The sequence below is a fragment of the Mauremys mutica genome, chromosome 5, assembly GCF_020497125.1.
Source record: "Mauremys mutica isolate MM-2020 ecotype Southern chromosome 5, ASM2049712v1, whole genome shotgun sequence".
Classification (NCBI taxonomy): domain Eukaryota; kingdom Metazoa; phylum Chordata; order Testudines; family Geoemydidae; genus Mauremys; species Mauremys mutica.
Genome location: NC_059076.1, coordinates 141,994,112 through 142,013,243, shown reverse-complemented (window position 1 = coordinate 142,013,243; position 19,132 = coordinate 141,994,112). Strand labels below are relative to the sequence as shown.

At 52.5% G+C, this 19,132-nt stretch overlaps 1 protein-coding gene across 1 annotated transcript in view; it reads left to right on the top strand.

The window, feature by feature from the left end:
- The first annotated feature begins 12,491 nt into the window (after positions 1-12,491).
- LOC123371817 (C-type lectin domain family 4 member F-like) overlaps positions 12,492-19,132 on the top strand; it is a 241,955-nt gene continuing 235,314 nt past the window's right edge. The window contains exons 1-5 of the mRNA XM_045019675.1: positions 12,492-12,636; positions 13,784-13,891; positions 15,031-15,171; positions 15,949-16,100; positions 16,981-17,099. Of these exons, the coding sequence (XP_044875610.1) occupies positions 12,492-12,636; positions 13,784-13,891; positions 15,031-15,171; positions 15,949-16,100; positions 16,981-17,099 (665 nt within the window). The remainder of the gene's footprint in view (positions 12,637-13,783; positions 13,892-15,030; positions 15,172-15,948; positions 16,101-16,980; positions 17,100-19,132) is intronic.

The following is a 19,132-nucleotide window of genomic DNA, read 5'->3' as shown; positions in this document are numbered from 1 at the left end:
CCTTCAGTCCTTTGGTATTATGTCCATTTCTTTGCATTTGGAAAGGAAGATGATGTGTGTCTGTATCTGCACGAGTTTTTTCATTAAGTTGATGGATTTCCACTTCATACGGCTGAATTCAGTGCCTTGCATGGTGACAGGTTCCAGAGTGGTAGCCGTGTTAGTCTGTATCAGCAAAAACTACGAGGAGTCCTTGTTCAGTCATTACATTCATGAGGTGGTGAACCTCGGTTTGCCTTCTTATACAGCAGACCAAGTTTGCAATGTTTCTCTGCTGTGCTAAGCTTTAAGTGTGTTCACAGGTAATAGCTGAGAAGCATCAATACCATATGACCTTAAAGGTTTTTCCAAAAATCATACACACTCTACATTGTTACAGGGGTACTTATTAACATTAAATTTATCCCAGTGTTTAATATTAAGATCAAGTCTATTAAAAGTATCTTGTTATACCATGCCTTTTATTTAGACAATCTGTTTTTGAGGCCAGTGTGTTCAATGTTCTCTTGAAATCTTTGCATAGGCTTTTTAATGTAATTATATCCTTGGGGTTTGGGTGAATTAAAAGGTAGGGGTGTCATGCATATAAGCAGACCCCTTTCGTACCTGTCTTCAGATTTCAGCACTGCATACACACAGAAAAAGGATATTTTTCCTACTTGGGGTTAACCTGTCCCTCTCATGTTTTTAGGTTTGACTTTGTTTTCCATCTTCCTCTGGAGGGTCATAATTTGAGCCTTTTGGTTTCAGGTAGTTTGTTTGCTGACCAGGCATATTCATTATCTACAGCTCCTTTGTGGTGCCATGTATGGACTGTTCTCTCTTTCCTCTATCAGTTAGGTAATTTGCATTAACACAGACGCTTTCTGGCTTGCTTTTGCATCCAAAGCCATCAGCAGCTCAGAGACCCTGTCTTAAAAGGGACAAAATCAACTTCCACCCGAGTTTTGATTTCTTTTCACTTTCAACTCCTGTTTCCAAAACACCCAGCGAGCTGAAAAAGAAAACACAACCTATTGTGGCTCCCTTTAGAGCTCTAATAGGATTTTAATTAAGTAGCATGTTTTGTTTGCATTTCTTTTACCCCTTCTACAATATACACTGCACATGTCCTGGGGAAAAATGCACCTTCCTTTCATAGTTTTACTTCTATAACATTATATTAGCCATATCAACTTTTACATAAGGTGTAACTGTTTCTTTTGTGCTCACAGAGTTTTCATGTACCTTCATCAAAGTACAAGCTGATTACTCAGAGCCACCTTAAGGCTCAGTGTTTCTAATGTTCCTCTTTTTTTGTGTGCATCTCACCCCTGCTGTTGCTCCAGAGAGAGACTGTCTTTTTTCCTTATTTCTTTTACTACAGCTCTTATCTGCTATTTTGTTACCAAAAACAAAAAAAAACAACAACAAAAACACAAAGGATCCAGAATTTCTTCCCCTTCTCCTGGCTGAGTGTGGCTCTCAAGTGGCACAGCGGCAGCCCGTCTGCCGGTGGGGAACACAAGATGCATCCCGAGGAAGAGACCGGTCCTGAAGGGTCCCCCTACCTCAAAGTTTTCCCACTTATTTATAACACAATGACATGTCCCTTAAAGAAAACTTGTTCAGTAAGCAATTCCAATGGCCCAGCAAGAGGCTTCCTTCTGATTATTGATTAATCAGGTGGGGGTTTTTCGCAGAGTTTGCAGCCTTGAGACCCTGTCAGACACATTCTTGAGGGCACATCCTGCTCCTCTAAAATGCCTGCATCAGCAACTTCAACACAGTTCTTATCAGGAAGGACATGGGGTCAAGCTGCCCTTTCTGTGGCACCCAAACCCACATCCCCTCCTTCCTTGGTCAAGCTAAGCCTGCTGCATGGCCACTTTACGGCCTGCTTTTAGCACTAAGCCATGGTGGTTTCAGGCACTTCACTGGTTTGCCAAAATCTCCCCGTACACTGAGTGTAGGTATGGAGAGCACACGGATCGAGTCTGCAGATGACACAAGGCCAGGAGGGAAGGGTTGCAACACTTTGGAGGATAAAGCTAAAATTCAGAGGGATCTTGCTAAATTGGAGAACTGGGCTATAGACAACAACATGAAATTCAACAAAGACAAACGTAAGGTGCTACACATAGGGAAGAACAACCAAATGCACAAATACAGAATGGGGGGAAACTGGTTTGGCAGCAGCACTGCTGAGAGGGATCAGGGAGTTGTGGTGGATCCCAACCTCAACATGAGTCAGCAATGCGATGCTGTTGCAGAAAAAGCAAATGCAGTTTTAGGTTGCAGTAACAGAGGCCTCACATGCAAGTCACAGGAGGTGACAGTAACACTCTACTCAGTGCTGGGTAGGCCTCAGCTGGAGAACTGTGTCCAATTCTGGTCACCACTGTATAGAAAGGATGTAGAAAAACTGGAGAGTATCCAGAGGTGGACACAGATGGTCAGAGGGATGGAATGCAATGCAAGTCATCTCAGCAAAGACTGAAGGAACTGGGTATTTTGGTTTGGAAAAGAGGAGACTAAGGGGGGATATGACAGCAGGCTTCAAACACTTGAAAGATTGACATAAGAAAGATGGAGAAAAGTTGTTCTCTTTTGCCACAGATGGCAGGACGACGGGCAATGAGTTCAAACTACAGCACAGCAGATCGAGATTAAATCCCAGGACAAACTTCCTCACTGTAAGAACAGGAGGACAATGGAACAGATGCCTAGAGAGGTTGTCATAGGTCTCACCCCCACTTAGAGCTGTTGGGTTCCAATATGGGGAGCTGCATGAGTTTATCTAAACTTAAATCCTAGTTTAGATCTGGTAAAAGCTGCCACCACCCAATAAGGTACGTGTATTGGGACACAATCCTTCCCCAAAATCCTTGGGGATCCCAAGAGCCCCAAATCCATGGAGTTCTTACACTCAGGAGAAATAAACCATTCCCCCCTGCTTCCTCCCCCCTCCCTTCCCTAGGAGAGATACCGGGATCCAACTACAGAGGGATGCCTCCCTCCTCCCCTTTCCCTGAGAATCCACCCAAGGAAAGATCAACCAAGTCCTTTACAGAAAAGATTTATTAAAGACTAAAAAGAAAGTAACTGTCTCTGTAACCAAGATGGAACATTACACAGTGTCTAAACTTATCAATCTCTGGAGAGAATTCCCCCTCCTTTCTTTCTCAGTAAAAGCAATAACAGTACAGAATTAAAGAAATTCTATAGCAAAACACAGAATTGCAAATACAGAAATAAAAGTATAATAATACTAGTTCCTTGCTAATACTCACTAGCTTGAATAGAAGAATTTATTGCAGAAACCTGGGAGGACTTGATTAAGATGTCTGGACTCCCTCAACTCCCAAGAGAGACTCTCTAAGAGAACAAAGAACAGAAAAAAACTTCCCTCCACAGAGATTTGAAAATATCTTGTCCCTGATTGGTCCTCTGGTCAGGTGTCCACAGGTACTGCTTGTTAACCCTTTACAGGTAGAAAAAAAACCTTAACCCTTAACTAACTGTTTATGATACGCCCCCCCAAATCGCCAACTGTGGGAACCACTGGCAGTGATTTCCTCCTAGAACTGTAAAATAAACAGATTACTAAAACACATGCAGTATTACATATACTACTAAGCATGTAAACATGTGAAGAACACTTTTTAACCACTTGATTCTGGGAAACTTTCACGAGAGAGTGCATCAGCAACTTTGTTGGAAGCTCCTGAAATGTGTTGAATTTCAAAATCAAAGTCTTGGAGAGCTAAGCTCCAGCGGAGAAGTTTCTTGTTGTTTCCCTTGTTAGTATGAAGCCACTTTAGCGCAGCATGGTCGGTTTGTAGCTGGAACCGCCGTCCCCAAACGTATGGTTGTAGCTTTTCCAGGGCATACACAATGGCGTAACATTCTTTCTCACTGATGGACCAGTGGCTTTCCCTCTCAGACAGTTTTTTGCTGAGAAATACGACAGGATGGAAGTTGTGATCCCGTCCTTCCTGCATTAGGACTGCTCCTACCCCACGTTCAGATGCATCGGTGGTTACTAGGAAGGGTTTGTCAAAGTCCGGGGCCCTTAACACAGGGTCAGACATGAGCGTCGCCTTAAGCTGGGTAAAGGCTTTCTGACACTCATCAGTCCACTTAACAGCATTTGGAGCCATACAGAGGCAAGGCTTTTCTACCAAAAGGGAGTTTTAAAGCAGCTTTCAGGGTTAGAAGGAGTTTCAGCTAGGTTGGCTGAAGGGAATACAGTTTTTCTAACCAGCCTTTTGTTACAAGGAACACCCTGCTGAGAGGGTACTTAGCAATTGCGAGAGAGAGTTGCAAGACAGGTTTTCCACCTTCTTGGGAGCAAGGAGGGGGAGATTGTGTTTTGGAGCAGTTTTTCAGCTCGGTTTAGCTGGAGGAAATACAGTCCTCTGACATACTTTGTTAGAGAAGGATTTTTTCTTTTCGTTTTCTTTCTGGTTGCTTCAAAAAGCACCTTGGAGGAAAAGGAGGGGTAAGGTTTTCTGACAAGCCTTTGTTTCAGGAGACCCCATACTGAGAGCTACTTAGCAAGGGCGAGAGACACTGGTTAAACCGGTTTGTCTTGCTCTTGGGAGGAGGGGGGAAAAAAATTTTCTTTCTCGGTCAAAAGCACAGTCATTCCCGCAGAACACAATTTGCAAAACAATACATTTGATTTTTCTTTGTTTAGTCAATGATAGACAGGGTTAGGAACTGAAGCAAGCAACACAGACAGTTCACTGACTGCAGAGGGGTGTGACCAGCACTACCAAACCACCCAGAAATATCACTGACTGCAGAGGGGTGTGGCCAGCACCAGAAGACACACAATCATGAGTGGCAGTGAAACAGTTGACAAACTGGAACTTGCTAGGTTGCAAATAGAACTAATGAGGGTAGAAATGGTCAAGGAGGAAGCTGCCCACAAGAGGGAGATGGAGAAACAAGAAGCGGACCACAAAGCCAAGGAGGCTGAGCACATGAGACAAATGCAGTTAAAAGACAGAGAAATGGAGATCCAGAGGGAGGCCCACCGGCAGGCTCTGGAATTAGAAAAGACTAAGCAGCATGATCCTACCAATCCAACCCCTCTTCCAACTACTGATCAACCTTCTCAGAAAAAAACTTCCCTCCACAGGGATTTGAAAATATCTTGTCCCTAATTGGTCCTCTGGTCAGGTGTCCACAGGTACTGCTTGTTAACCCTTTACAGGTAGAAAAAAAACCTTAACCCTTAACAAACTGTTTATGACAGAGGTTGTGGAAGCTCCTTCACTGGAGGGTTTCAAAGGCTCTCTGACTGTCTGGGATGGTTTAGACACAGCAAACCTGGCAGCTTGGCAAGGTTAGACTAGACAACCCTTGTGGTCCCTTCTAACTTGATGGTTTTATGAGTCTCTGAGTTAATGTCCCTCTTCTACAGTGACGACCAGGCTTTAAGGGTTGGCTCCTGGCCCTCACTCAGGTAGCTCCAGCCAGGCCTTTCCCTCTGGCTGGTGTGGGGGAAGGTGCTCCCAGGATCCCCTCTGGATCCTCCACAGGTCTCTTTCTGCCCTTTCCCCATCTATCAGGGCACCAGGCACTAGCTCTCTCTCAGTAAGGGAGCTCTACCAGCCCCTTGCAAGGTTCTGGGCCTCTCCCACCACCCCCCTATGTCTTTCCGAGCCCCTTGTCTCCCCTCTGTGAGACAGCAGGCTCCATTTTACAAGCAGCCCTGCCCCTACCCCAGGCTACCATCACGTGATGTCTGATCCAGTCAGCATCCCAAACCATCACTGGGGTGGGGGCTAACTGCACACTGATAGGGCTGAGCCCAAATCCCCTAAAAGGGCCAGCCCGCCCCTGACACCACCCACCTGGCAGGTGAGGGGGAAGCCGCTGCCAGGAGTCAGGCTGGGCTAGACCAGTGGTGATGCTGCAGCAGGACACAGATGCAATGGGCTGGGGGAGGCGGAGGCAGAATTATGTGTAACTGTGACACCCCCCTTCCCTGCCCCTCAGCACAACTCCCTGCTGAAGCGCAGGCCTGAGCTCTGTCTTTTCAGGGCTTCAAAAAAGAAACGTATTGCACAGAATTGAAGCTCAGAGCTACGGTACCAGCCCCTGCCTGTAGGGGTTAACGACAGCTGCCAGTTAGCTCAGAGAGTCGCAGACAATTTCTTAGTGAGCGAACGTTTAACACACACACAGCCCCTCGCAGACAATATGCGGGACACTTTTCAGTCCCCTCAGCAGCGCGGTTCGGCAGTAAATCTGTGGGGTTCCTTACAGAGACTCCCGGTGCTGTTGCTGTTGCATGTATTTCAGTGCAAGGTAACAACACAACACTCACGTGTGGAGTTTGGGCCACACCTTCCGAGCATTCCCCTCTGACCTCACACTGATCATGTCCCAGTCTCTGTGTGTGGGGGGGGGGGCACCAAATGTATGTGTCCCCCCTCTGGACTCTCCGGGGCCTGAGGAGAATGGCGGCCTCTCCGTCCCCGCCCAGCACCTCAGAATCTCCTCAGGAAACACCAGCCCAAAGCCCCGTCCGGCCAGCAGCAATTCCCATGTAGCGCCCCCGCTCCACCTGGTCACCTTCTTTAATGCCAGTTGGCTTACAGGAGTTGATGGACAGGTCTGGGTTCTCCTGGATCCCGCCACCCCCTCAGCAGGGTGAATCTTCTTTATTTTCCCCTAGGAATTTATTTGGCGGTGCCTCCACCCCCCCTCGCTCCTTCCTGGCAGGGTCACCAGGGCAGCTTGGGCGGAAAATTTTAACCACAGGGGAACTCCCACTTACTTGCCAGATCGTTGGAGACTCCCAAGAAACAACACAAACACATACAATGTATTCAACACAGTAATTCTATTAAACAGGAGACAAACATACCATAACAGGGTAAAACACTGCTAATACCCGTGACTTTCCCCAGTCACGTCACGGGACCTGATGTATGAAATGTAAGATCAGTGTCCCGTCGGTACCGTACTTTGTTGGAGCCTTTAATGACCTATGACCACAAGATCGTCTCTGCAGTGGTTTAGCCGTGTGGCTGGCTGGGTTCAGTACAACCCCAAGGACTCACAAGTGGGAGGAGGTTGTAAGTCCTTCCACAGGTTTAATAAGCAGCAGGTTATAAAATCCCCAAACCGTCACTCCCTGGCTTGACAGTTCAGGGAGCAGGGGGTCCCCAAAAAAAATTCCCTGGTGCACTCACAAACTCCATGATTGATCCTCAGGGTCAGAGCTGCCTCTGGACCCCTCGGTCACTGCAGAGGGGCTGGTATCTGCTGGCCGGGATCCTCCTCAGGCAGGAGTCAGGCTGCGTCGGTCCCAGGATTTCCCCTCCCCACAAAGGGGTGCAGGGCTCAAGGTGCACGTTACACAACTACACTAACATCCAAACTGTCGTCTCCTAGCCCAGCGTCCAGACACCCCCCCAGCAGGCAGCAGCCCTGGACTAGCAGCCAGAGCAGAGCTGACCATGTGGGGACTGGTCTCACCCAGGGAGCTGGAGGGTGAACTCAGCCTGGCTGGGGAAGTTTCCCAGCAAAACTCAACAAACTGGGAGTGATCAGTGGAGAGGAAAAAGCCAGAAAGGCTGCTTGTCCTTCCTGGAAACCTCCTGTACAGCCCCAGAGATGGCGACCGAGGCCGTGTCTACGCTAAAAAGTCATGTCGGCGTTCAGCCACCAACGTTTGTGTATCACTGGGCATGTGCCCACTTGGCTGCTTGTACCAGTGCTGCTCGTACTCACCAGGAGTGCTTGTGTAACACGCTAACCTTTGATTCCACACGTGCCCCCTCTCATCCCATGTTACCGCCGGAGCAGTGAGCAGGGTCTGTCTCTTTGGACAGCAGAACTCCCACCCGTGGATGGTCACACATAGGAAAAAGATGCAGATTTGGACAGTTGTGGATGCCCCAGGATAGGGCCGGCCTTCGGGGCGGGCGATGTGGGTGACTGCCCAGGGCGCCAAAGTCGGGGGGGAGGGGACGTGGTCCGGAGGCAAGGAGCAGGACACAGGCCTGGCCCCACACTGCCCCCAGACTGCCCCTCACCGTGCTTCAGTGGGATGATGCTGGAGGCCCCACAACACAAGTGGGCCCAGGACACAGAGCAGGATGCCATGGCTGGGGCGGAGCTGGGGGTATCCCAGGAGGGAAGAGGGCCCTGGCTTCCCCAGGCCCAGCCCCTCCGCTGCACGACCTCCGACAGCCAACCGCACGCGCCGCGCACGGGGATGATGCCTTTACGCTCTGGCCAGAGCCCCACCCGCAAGAGGGGGCCATGAAAGGCTGGGCCCAGGGGGCTGGAACAATGTGAATAGTGGGGTGCTGAGAGCCACTGAACCGAACTGTAACCCTGCATGTGATGGAAACCGCCTCCAGCCAGGGGGTGCGGCAGCCCCCATACATCCAGCACCTATGGCCAGGCACTGCCAACAGAGCGCTGTCATCCGCTTCCCTCACGCCTCCTTCCCCCATCCACCCGTGTCTCCCCTCCACTCCCCTCCCTCTCCACCTCCCCCCCCGTCCAACCATCTCTTATCTCCAGACCTCCCACTACCCCTCCTTCCCTCATCCAACCACCAGGCATCACTTCCCATTTCTATTTCTGGGCCAGGGCTGGTGTCGGAGGGAGGCTCTAACCCAGCAGGCTGCTGAAAGGACCCACTGGCCAGTGATCAGGGGCTCGGCTCAGCGCGAAGGCAGGACAATGGCCAGGGACAATATCTATGCGAACATGCCGATGGCGGAAGCTGCTCCCCAGCCCAAAGGTAAGCACAAGAGGCTGCACCAGACCCTGGACTCCCGCTGGCCTCTCCTTGGCTTTGCAGTCTCTGCAGAGCGTCCTGGGCAGCGATCGCTTGCTCCACTGACCACGTCCCCAGAGCTCAGCCTTGTGCTGGCCAGACAGCACCACGGGCAGCGGGCGAGGGTGCTCGGTCAGTGCTTCCCAGTGCGTTCTCTCCCCTGCCAGTCCCCAGCGGGAGAAGGGCACAGGGGGAGAGATGGGAGTCCCTGCCCAGCATCCCAGCCTCCTGCCGGGCAGCGCAGTGCCATGGGCTGGCCATAAAAGCCAGCCAGGCTCCCCCTCCCCAGCTCACTGCCACCATCAGCCTCTCCCAGGAGGAGATCACCAGGGTCGAATCCTCACAGCCCCCATCTCTGGGGACCAGCTCCCTCTCATCCCCCCATTTCACAGTGACACCTCCTTTCCTTACCCTCTGCCCCTTCTCTGCCCGAGCACACGCGTCTAACCGTGAGCAGGGGCAGGGAGATGTAGCTGTGTTAGCAGAGAAGGGTTTTCCCCAGGGCTCGGGGACGGGGAGGGAGCCTGTTCCTCCAGGGACAAGGAGCAAATGGAGCTGGAAGTGCTGAGATAAGGACCAGGCTGTTTTTCTAAAGCTCCCAGCACAAGGGGCCCCTCTCAGGGCTTTGGCTGGGTGACTGGCCAACAAAATGGCAGCTGAAATTCAATGTTGATTAATGCAAAGTAAAGCACATTGGAGAACATAATCCCAACTGTACTTATAACACGATGGGGTCTGAATTAGCTGTTTCCACTCAAGAGAGGGATCAATGTGCAGCGGCTTCAAAAAAGCGAACAGAATGTTCGGGATCATTAAGAAAGGGACAGAAAATATCCTATTGCCTCTATATAAATCCATGGTACACCCACGTCTTGAATACTGCCTGCAGATGTGGTTGCCCCATCTCAAAAAAGATATATTGGAATTGGAAAAGGTTCAGAAAAGGGATTAGGGGTATGGAACGGCTGCCATATGAGGAGAGATTAATAAAACTGGGACTTTTCAGCTTGGAAAAGAGACGACTAAGGGGAGATGTGACTGAGATCTATAAAATCATGACTGGGGTGGAGAAAGTAAATAAGGAAGTGTTATTTACTCCTTCTCATAACACAAGAACTAGGGGTCACCAAGTGAAGGTTTAAAACAAACAAACAAAACAAACAAAAGGAAGTATTTCTTCACAGTTAACCTGTGGAACTCCTTGTCAGGGGATATTGTGAAGGCCAGGACCATAACAGAGTTCCTAGATAAGCTCATGGAGGACAGGTCCATCATTGGCTATTAGCCAGGATGGGCAGGGATGGTGTCCCTAGCCTCTTTGCCAGAAGCTGGGAATGGGCAACTGGGGATGGATTCCCTGTTCTGTTCATTCCCTCTGGGGCACCTGGCACCCACAGACAGGATGCTGGGGTAGATGGACCTTTGGTCTGACCCAGTCTGGCCGTTCTTACAGTCTTATGTTTGGTTGGGCAGGTGTCAGCTGGACAAGGGCCTGTTCCGGGGATTGTTTATCCCCTTTGGTTTCAGTGCAATCCAGATGCCATGTGGCAGCTGTTCTGGATTTGAACACATGAAAGACGCCCAGGAAGGGTCAGGAGACAGGCAGGGAGACGGGGCTGACGGAAGTGGAGGGTGCGGGTGAGGATGTGAGGTTCAGTGGGCAGCTGCAGCTACGCACCGAGCTCAGCTAGGCTCTCTGCTGCGACAAAGGAAAAGCTGGATATGAGTCAGCAGTGTGCCCTGGTTGCCAAGAAGGCTAACGGCATTTTGGGCTGTATAAGTAGGAGCATTGCCAGCAGACCGAGGATCATGGTCATTCCCCTCTATTCGGCATTGTTGAGGCCTCATCTGGAGCACTGTGTCCAGTTTTGGGCCCCACACTACAAGAAGGATGTGGAAATATTGGAAAGAGTCCCGCGGAGGGCAACAAAAATGACTAGGTGGCTGGAGCACATGACTTATGAGGAGAGGCTGAGGGAACTGGGATTGTTTAGTCTGCAGAAGAGAAGAGTGAGGGGGGATTTGATAGCTGCTTTAAACTCCCTGAAAGGGGGTTCCAAAGAGGACGGTGTTATGGAATCCAGGGCGATGCTCTGGAACTGCTCTCCACAAAGCCAGTCAGGACTTTGGGGAGCCTCCTCTCCCATGGAGCAGACTGTCTACAGGGCAAGAAGCTCACATGCCTTCACCTCCTGGGTCTCTTCTGGGAGCATGTAGCATATGTCCCCTTTGTGCGCTTCCCACGCGAGTCTGCCCAGGCAGGTGTGAGGAAGTGGGAATGTTCTTGCTGGGTTCTGTGAATGCTGAGAGGGGACTATTGACCTGGGAAGGGTGCAGGGGAGTTGTGCTGCAGCTTTCTAAGGGCCTGCACCATGGCTGGGCATTTTTTTTTTTTGAGGCCGCGTAGTTCTGCTTTTGGGGCAGCCGTTTTTTGCAGTTCCCCTTCATCACAGGTGGACCTAGACTGTTCTCAGTGGTGGCAGATGGCAGAACAAGGAGCAATGGTCTCAAGTTGCAGTGGGGGAGGTTTAGGTTGGATATTAGGAAAAACTTTTTCACTAGTAGGGTGGTGAAGAACTGGAACGGGTTACCTAGGGAGGTGGTGGAATCTCCTTCCTTAGAGGTTTTTAAGGCCCGGCTTGACAAAGCCCTGGCTGGGATGATTTAGTTGGGCATTGGCCCTGCTTTGAGCAGGGGGTTGGACTAGATACCTCCTGAGGTCCCTTCCAACCCTGATATTCTGTGATTCTATGAAAACATAAGGAAAAATGTAGTGTGCGCTCAGTGACAGAGAAGCTCCTCCCAGAATCAGTTTCAGGAAAGGCTGAGAACTGTAAACTCAGTACATTAGTGAGAGGCAGCTTCACCCTTTGGTTAGCGTGACAGAAGCCACTTCTGCAATGTAAGGGGATTATCTGGGCATCTGAGTGTTGTCTGCTGGTTCCAGGAACCACACCCCATGGGGGAGCGGCGCGAGCTAATGGCTGAGGCCCAGATCAGACAGGGACGGGGTGTGGCAGGCTGAGACTTTCAGGGAGAGGAGAATCCGACAGATTGCGTCTCCAAGCAGCTGCCGTTCACCTTGGGGAGACCAAATCCAGAGCACACCGAGCACACTGACTTCTGTCCACACATAGATCCTGGCTCGAATGCAGCTCTCGTCTTCTCCCTTTAATGTGCAGGGGAGACACAGTCTTCGGGCTTTGCCCTGTGATTCGCCCCTTGGCTGCCTTGCAGGGGGGAGCCCAGCATCCTGGGGATGGGTTATCAGACAGGGATGCTGTAGAAAGGCCCTTCTGAGCACACTGCTGCTGTCAGCCCCACTTTTCTCCTGCAAAGAATCATTTCCCCTCATTTCACTGCCTCGTTGTATTCATATTTCATAAGTTGTTTCAGGTTCCTTTTCTCACTCCTTTGGGCCTGGACTTCACAAGCCCTAAACGTCCCTCTCAAGAAATGCTTAGGCCGGGGGGAAATCCTGTTCCCAGATCTCTCTCACAGGACGCCTGCCTGGCACTAGAGTCACTCCTGATTTAGGGAGGGTCACTTTTCACATTCGAGTTCAGGTCGGTTCTGACCTTATTTGGCCTCATTCCGCTGTTGCTGTTAACCACACTCAGGGACTAGGAGGCTGAGCAGGTATTGGATTTGGGGGGTGGAGTTTCCTTGGTCAGTGGCAGTTGAGCTGTAACTTTCCATGGATACGTTTCTTCTTCTCCTTCAAGGAAACCCTCCTGAGACATCGGTCCCTTGGCGGCACAGGGCAGGGGGCATCGTCACTGCTGTCCTTCTCCTCCTGGGCCTGGCCCTGGCCACGTCCCTCCTTGCTGTGACGCTTCTATGTAAGTTCAACTGCAGCTCCAAGCCCAACGTTTGCCAACTTCCATACAGGCCAGCTGGCTCGACTAGGCCGGGGAGTGGAACATATTTCAGCAGAATATCGACCGTGTTTCCAGTCTGTCCCTCCAAATAAATCTCCTGCTCCAGGGAGTTCAAATGGAGCTGTAAGATCTTGTCCTGCTGTTTTGATACTAGCACAAACTTTCTAAGTCTAACGATGGCCCAGCACTGGCACAGGTCACCTGGGGAGGCTGTGGAATCCCCATCACGGGAGGTTTTTAAGGACAGGTTAGACAACCACCTGTCAGGGATGGTCTGGGTGAACTTCATCCTGCCTGAGCATCATCTCAGGGACTTCAGATCACATGTGGCAGCTCCACATGCTCAACCTGCACTCTGAGGGTCACGCTGGGTACGTTCTTGACCACATATCACCAGCACGAGCCTCAGCCCCTGGCATCCTCATGGCACCATTGAAATGCCCTACGGAGAGAGCGGACGGCCCAGTGGTTCGGGCGCTTGTCTGGGGCTCAGACTGCTGGGTTTAATTCCCTGCTCTGCCAAAGAGTCCCTGCCCTGGAGCCAGCGAACAGCTGAAAGCAGGGAGCTGGAGTGGAGAGTTCTTGGAGGAGAGGGGAGACAAGCCCCTGTTCCTTAGGGGCAGTGAGTGGCAAAGACGACTGATGCCTCCCCGTGCTGGGGGGCCACAATCTAAAGGGGAGGACACGTGACTGCCCACGTGTCTCCTCTGCCCAGCGACCCCCTGCCCAGCTCAGGGCCACCATGCACTCCCTGCCCTGCCAGAGTTACCTGCGGGGGGCTCTGTCCTTCTCCCGCCGCGCCTCCCCCCAGCACATTGGGCCAGTCTCCCTGGCAGCCGGGCCCGGGCGAGGAGCAGGAGGGAGCCGCCTCTCATGAGGCTGAAGCCGGCCGCTCCAGGTCCCTGCTCTGTGACATACACCAGGAGAGAGCCCCGAACGGGGCCTTGGCTATGCCGGTGTCCCTCCTCGGGAGGGAAGCTGTCAAAGATTAAAATAAAAGACGTCATAGAGAACAGCCTCGCGCTCGGAGCATGTTCCTTCTCTGCGCATGGCTGGTCTCCAGCCACAGTTCGGTTCGGTCGCTGACCTGCAGACGTGTGATTTCTAGATCTCCGGGCACAGAGCAAGCTGGAAGCGGTTGAAGAAGCGGTGCAGAAGCTCCAAGTCTCTCTGCAGCCTGACGACGCCTCGGACGCGTCAGCAAAGGGGTCGGACAGTAAGTCGCAGGACGAGGGTCTTAGGCATCAGGGTCAGTTCCCCTCCCTTGGCCTGGAAGCTGAGCACTCTCCGGCCTACAGGGATGGTGGGTGCCTGGCATCCTCCTGCTCCCCTCCATAGACTTCCCTGCCAGGTGGTCCCATCCCCCTGTCTAATGAGCTGCTGCTCTGTACGTTCCTCTGCCAGCGGAGGCTCTGTTCCCAGGGACGGGTGGCTGCTCCAGGATCCCTCCTAGCTCCCTTCCTGGCAGTGGCAGGTTGGCTGCATCCGTCTCATGCTCCTGCGCAGGATGCCTAGTGGTCACCATCTTCCGTCCTTTCACTGTTGCTCCCTTCGCTCCATAGTTTTCACCTTGGCCCCTGTATTGTCAGGGTTGCATTGGCGGGAAAGACGGATGCAGCTCATGAGACACACAGGACCGAATTCAGACCCTGGTGTAAGCAGGACGTCAGTGGAGCTGCACTCGTGGGTCTCCATTTGCCCCCCAGTCCCTGAGCCCTCCCTGTGCAGCTCCAATAATTTGGGTAGCTGCCACAGTCCCATTGCTGGAGGCAGAGCGCCCCCTTGTGGCCACGTCTCACAACTGTCTGTCTGTCGGGCACAGGGCTGCACATACAAACCCGTCCATGGATCAGGTTATTCAGCGTCCAGTCAGAAAATGGGCCTGAACTAAACCCCGGCACAGAACTCGCCTGAACGCTGGGCTGTTCAAAATCCCGGCCTGGAGCCCAGGGCCAGGGCTCGGGGCCACGGATGTTCTTGCAGCCCCAGCTCTGCCCCATGCTGCAGGGGACCCGCTCACAGCTCACAAGCGGGGAGTGATTGGGAAGAGGTGGCTGGGGAGATTGGGGGGACAGGGCTAGAATTCAGGAGAGCTGGGGTCAATTCCCAGCTCTGCTGCAAACTTCCTGTGTGATCTTGGGCACCTCTCCCTGCACCTTAGTTCCCCTGCAGGAAAATCATCCTTTATTTCTCCCACCTCGCATCTATTTTGACTGTGAGCTGTTGAGAGCAGGGACTGTCCCCTCCTATCCGTACAGCGCCTGGTACACAGGGGCCGGCAGGTGCTGCTCTACCGCACGTGCTGATAATCAAGTATTCTGCATCTCCACTGACGTCGCTGTGACTTTCTTCTAGCTCTGCAGCTATTGGATGAAGCGCAGGCAGGAGTCCAGCTGCTGAAAGCCCAGCTGGGTAATGTCAGTGCAGCGTATGGAGAAATCCAGATCCGTCTGGACAACGTCAGTGCAGCGCGAGCAGCAGTGCAAGGTCGCTACAGTAAGTACTAGCTGCAGTGCTGGCTGGTGCCGTTTCTGCTGGTGCTGAGGATGAACGGAGGATTTCAGGCTCCCAGGCTGACAACGCAGCGACTTTCTCCAGCACCGAGTTCTCTTCCATTAAAAATCACCGGTGGCTGCACCTGTGCCCACACTGTGGTGATTGGTGTGGAGTTAAATTACACCCTAGGCCTCGTTAGCCTAATGGGAGCTCTTCTTAGATGCTCCAAACCCATCAGGTCACAGGCAGAAAGTGATCCTGGCATTTCAGCGTATGGGGCGTTACTTTCAGAACCATCCCTGAGCCAGCGCCCCCGGCAGGGTGTTGGGGGAGGTGCCAAAGTGCAAATATCTGACACCTTCACCACTTATGATCAATGAAAATGTTTGATGCAGAACCAGGGGATGTTCCACCTCGAGCAGCTACATTCCCCCTCCTGAATTCCCCCTGCCAGCTCAGCTGCACAGTGAGTCTCCCCTTTCCCATTACAGCCGTGCTTCTCTGCACTGGGACCAGTGGCCATGCTCCAGCCCAGATGCAGCTGCATTTCAGTGCTGGGGGAGTGACCCCGTGGTGTCTGCTTTCTGCAGCGCTCTTTGGGATCCATCACGTGGCCACAAAAGTTACTTATTGTGATGCTGGAGAATCAGGATTCAGAAGCTCCCTGGGCTGGGGGCAGCTGAAGGGCAGGGGAAATGCAGCACTAGAAACCCTGAGCTCCCTGCGTGTGTCCCTGTGACTTTATCCCGGGTGTCTCACCTCAGTCTCTGCTCCTAGGTGACGTGCTGACAAAGCTCTCCAGGGGCTGGAGGTTTTACAGTGGGAACCTCTATTACTTTTCACAAGAAAGGAAGTCGTGGGATGAAGCCGAGCAGTTCTGTGTGTCTCAGGACTCGCACCTGACCTCTGTCTCCTCCCAGGCGGAAAAGGTGAGTGCAGGAAGCTCCTAGGGGCTTGGATAATGGGTCAGTGCCTTGTTTCACACAAGAAGGAAGTAGAAGGTGGCATCTGAGGTTGCAAACCATCGGAGAGGATGCCAAGCCTTGGTACCTGACTCAAGGGATTCACTCATCAGTTTAAAAGCAGAGATGGGGCAGAGGAACTGTGCCAGGATCTGGACTTCCCAGAGTCTGGGGTGCCGGGGGAGGGGGATTTGGGATCAGGCTCATTTCTGATTTTCCCTACTTACAGTGTAGCATTTCCTGCAAACCCAATGGCCTTTCCCAGTGAGGACCCCTTTGATCCCTCTCCCCAGGCCTGAGCTCCTGCTGGACAATCTAGAAGCCTGTATCTGGAAGGCTTGTGTGCAAGGGGCCATGCACCTCTCAGAGAATCCTCTCTCCCCACGTGCCCACTGCAGCCCTCACCCCAGGCCGCTGCAGCAGTTTCGGAGGAGGAAAATCCCACCCTCCGGCAGGGCCAGACTTTGCACCCAGTCCTCTGCTCTGAGCTTTGCCTCCTGCAAGGGCAGGGGGCTGGTGTGAACTCTGAGGTGCCCGTCAGTACCTGCCGCAGCCCAGCTCTGAGGGGGCCGTGGGGGGAGTGTTCTGAGACAGGTCCCTGCTGCTAGCCCCAGGCAGATACAGATGCAGACACACACACAGAGCTGCTCCAGGGCTCCCTCAGGGCCTCCCAGCTAGTCACTGTCAGCGTTGGGGAAGGACACCGCGTCTCCCGCTGCCCAGTGCCCTGCTCTCACCACCAGACGCCCTTTCCTCTCCCGCAAAATCTGTTCAGCCCAGGCAGCTGCGGCTGCGTCCTGCAGCCTCTCTTGGGTGACCTGCACATGCTGCAAACTGTGTTGTGCAGGAGTTTCTCTCCAACGAGACAAAGGGACAAGCTCACTGGATTGGACTCACCGACCGGGAGACAGAAGGCAGCTGGCGCTGGGCGGATGGCACAGAATACAGAGCAGACGCAAGCAGGGGGTGAGTAAAGCTTGAGAGACGTGATTATTTATTACATGTTTGGTCACAAGCTCTTTCGGGCAGCGTCTGTGCGGCCCCTGGTATCTATGCAGCACCCGGCACAGTGGGCCCGATCCTGAGGGAGGCCCCCGGGCGCTGCCACGACAGCAGTGAATCCTCTCAGGAATTTCTGCTAATGCCCCTTTGCTTAGAGCAGGAGCATCAACACGGAGTGTGTGTTCAGTGCCCACTGAGACCCAGGCCAGAGCCTCCCCTGGGGTAACTCGGCATTGACTTGAATGAACCACAGGGATTTACACCAGCTGAGGATCTGGCCCCAAGTCGACTCAGTGCAGCCAGGGGAGTCTGGAGTGAGCGGCAGGTTCCCGCTCTCCTTGGGATTGCACTGCGCTCTCCCCTCGGTCAGGCTGGGCACGGGGAGGCTGTGGGGCCGGGGGATGGCCAGAGCCAGCTGCAGTCGGTGCAGTGACCTCAGGGGGCTGTGGGCGAGGCCCATAAGCAGGGCCAGGGAGAAGTTAATGACTGACCCCCGCTGCCCTCTCTTCCCGTTCCTGCATTCCCATCCCGGGGGTGCCTGGGACGTGCTGTGCCACCTGCTCTGGTTCTGGGCACTGAGATCCGAGTTGCTGCTGCTCAGCGTTTGGAGCCACACACTGACTTTGGCTCTTTGCTGGCCTGTCAGGCGCAGGGCAGTTGCTACCCCCGGCTGTCAGAAGCCCTTCGTTACCATGGCCACAAGAGCTGTGGAGAACTCTGAGGGGTGGCCGGGGGCTGCATCGCTTCACCGCGTCATTGCTGGGTGTCTTGGTCCCCTGCCAGCAACAGAGTCCACAGAGCAGAACTGAGCTCAGGAACTGGCTGTGGTTCTCCAGTGAGACATTAACACTCTGATCCGTAGGTTCTGGGCGGAGAATGAGCCAAACAATTGCAATCCGGAGATAGATGGTGGAGAAGACTGTGTTCACACCGAGCCAGGAAAGTGGAATTTGTGGAATGATTACAAGTGCACTCAGCCTTTCCGGTGGATTTGTAAGCAGGCCCATGGATAGGCTGGGCTGTGACATGCAGGTCCCAGCACCTCAGAAAGCGCCTCAATTTCTAAGCTATGGAGCATGTTTTCCAGCCACCTGCCGATGAGGAGCCCTGGGCACTGGAGGGGGCCGAATGGGATGTGCATCGCAGGGACGCTTTGTCTTGCTGTGATATTTCTGGCTTTAGCAGCGACAGCTGCGCTTATGCTGCTCAGTGTGGCTGGCTCTGTAATTTGTATGTTTCCAGGTCTGTCACTGAATATTTCCTTGGATCGTGGAGTTATTGTTTCACAATCACCCAATAAATAATGATTTTCTTGACTTCTGGTAGTCAGATCTGTTCATGATGACAACAGCACCTCCGTTATTACCCTCTTTGATTATAATGTCAGGGTTATTTCTGAGGCTGTGGATGGCATTGCGTTCTGCACGACTTAGGTTATGAGGCAAGCAATGTTGGTTTTCCACAATTTCTGCCTGTGCATGTCGGCAGAAGCATTCTATGCATAGGTCCAGACTGTCATTGTGACCCTCAGGAGTCTACCGGAAGGAGGCTGCCAGACAACTCTCCAATACCAAATTCTACAGGCCACCTTCCTCAGATCCCACTGAGGAATATACTAAGAAACTGCACCATCTACTCAGGACACTCCCTACATTAACCCAGGAACAAAACAACACACCCTTAGAGCCCCGACCGGGGTTATTCTATCTGCTACCCAAGATCCACAAACCTGGAAATCCTAGACACTCCATCATCTCGGGCACTGGCACTCTCACTGAAGGACTGTCCGGATATGTGGACTCTCTACTCAGACCCTATGCCACCAGCACTCCCAGCTATCTCCATGACACCACTGATTTCCTGAGAAAACTACAATGCATCGGTGATCTCCCAGAAAACACCATCCTAGCCACCATGGATGTGGAGGCTCTCTACACAAACATCCCACACACTGATGAAATACAAGCTGTCAGGAACAGTATCCCTGATGATGACAC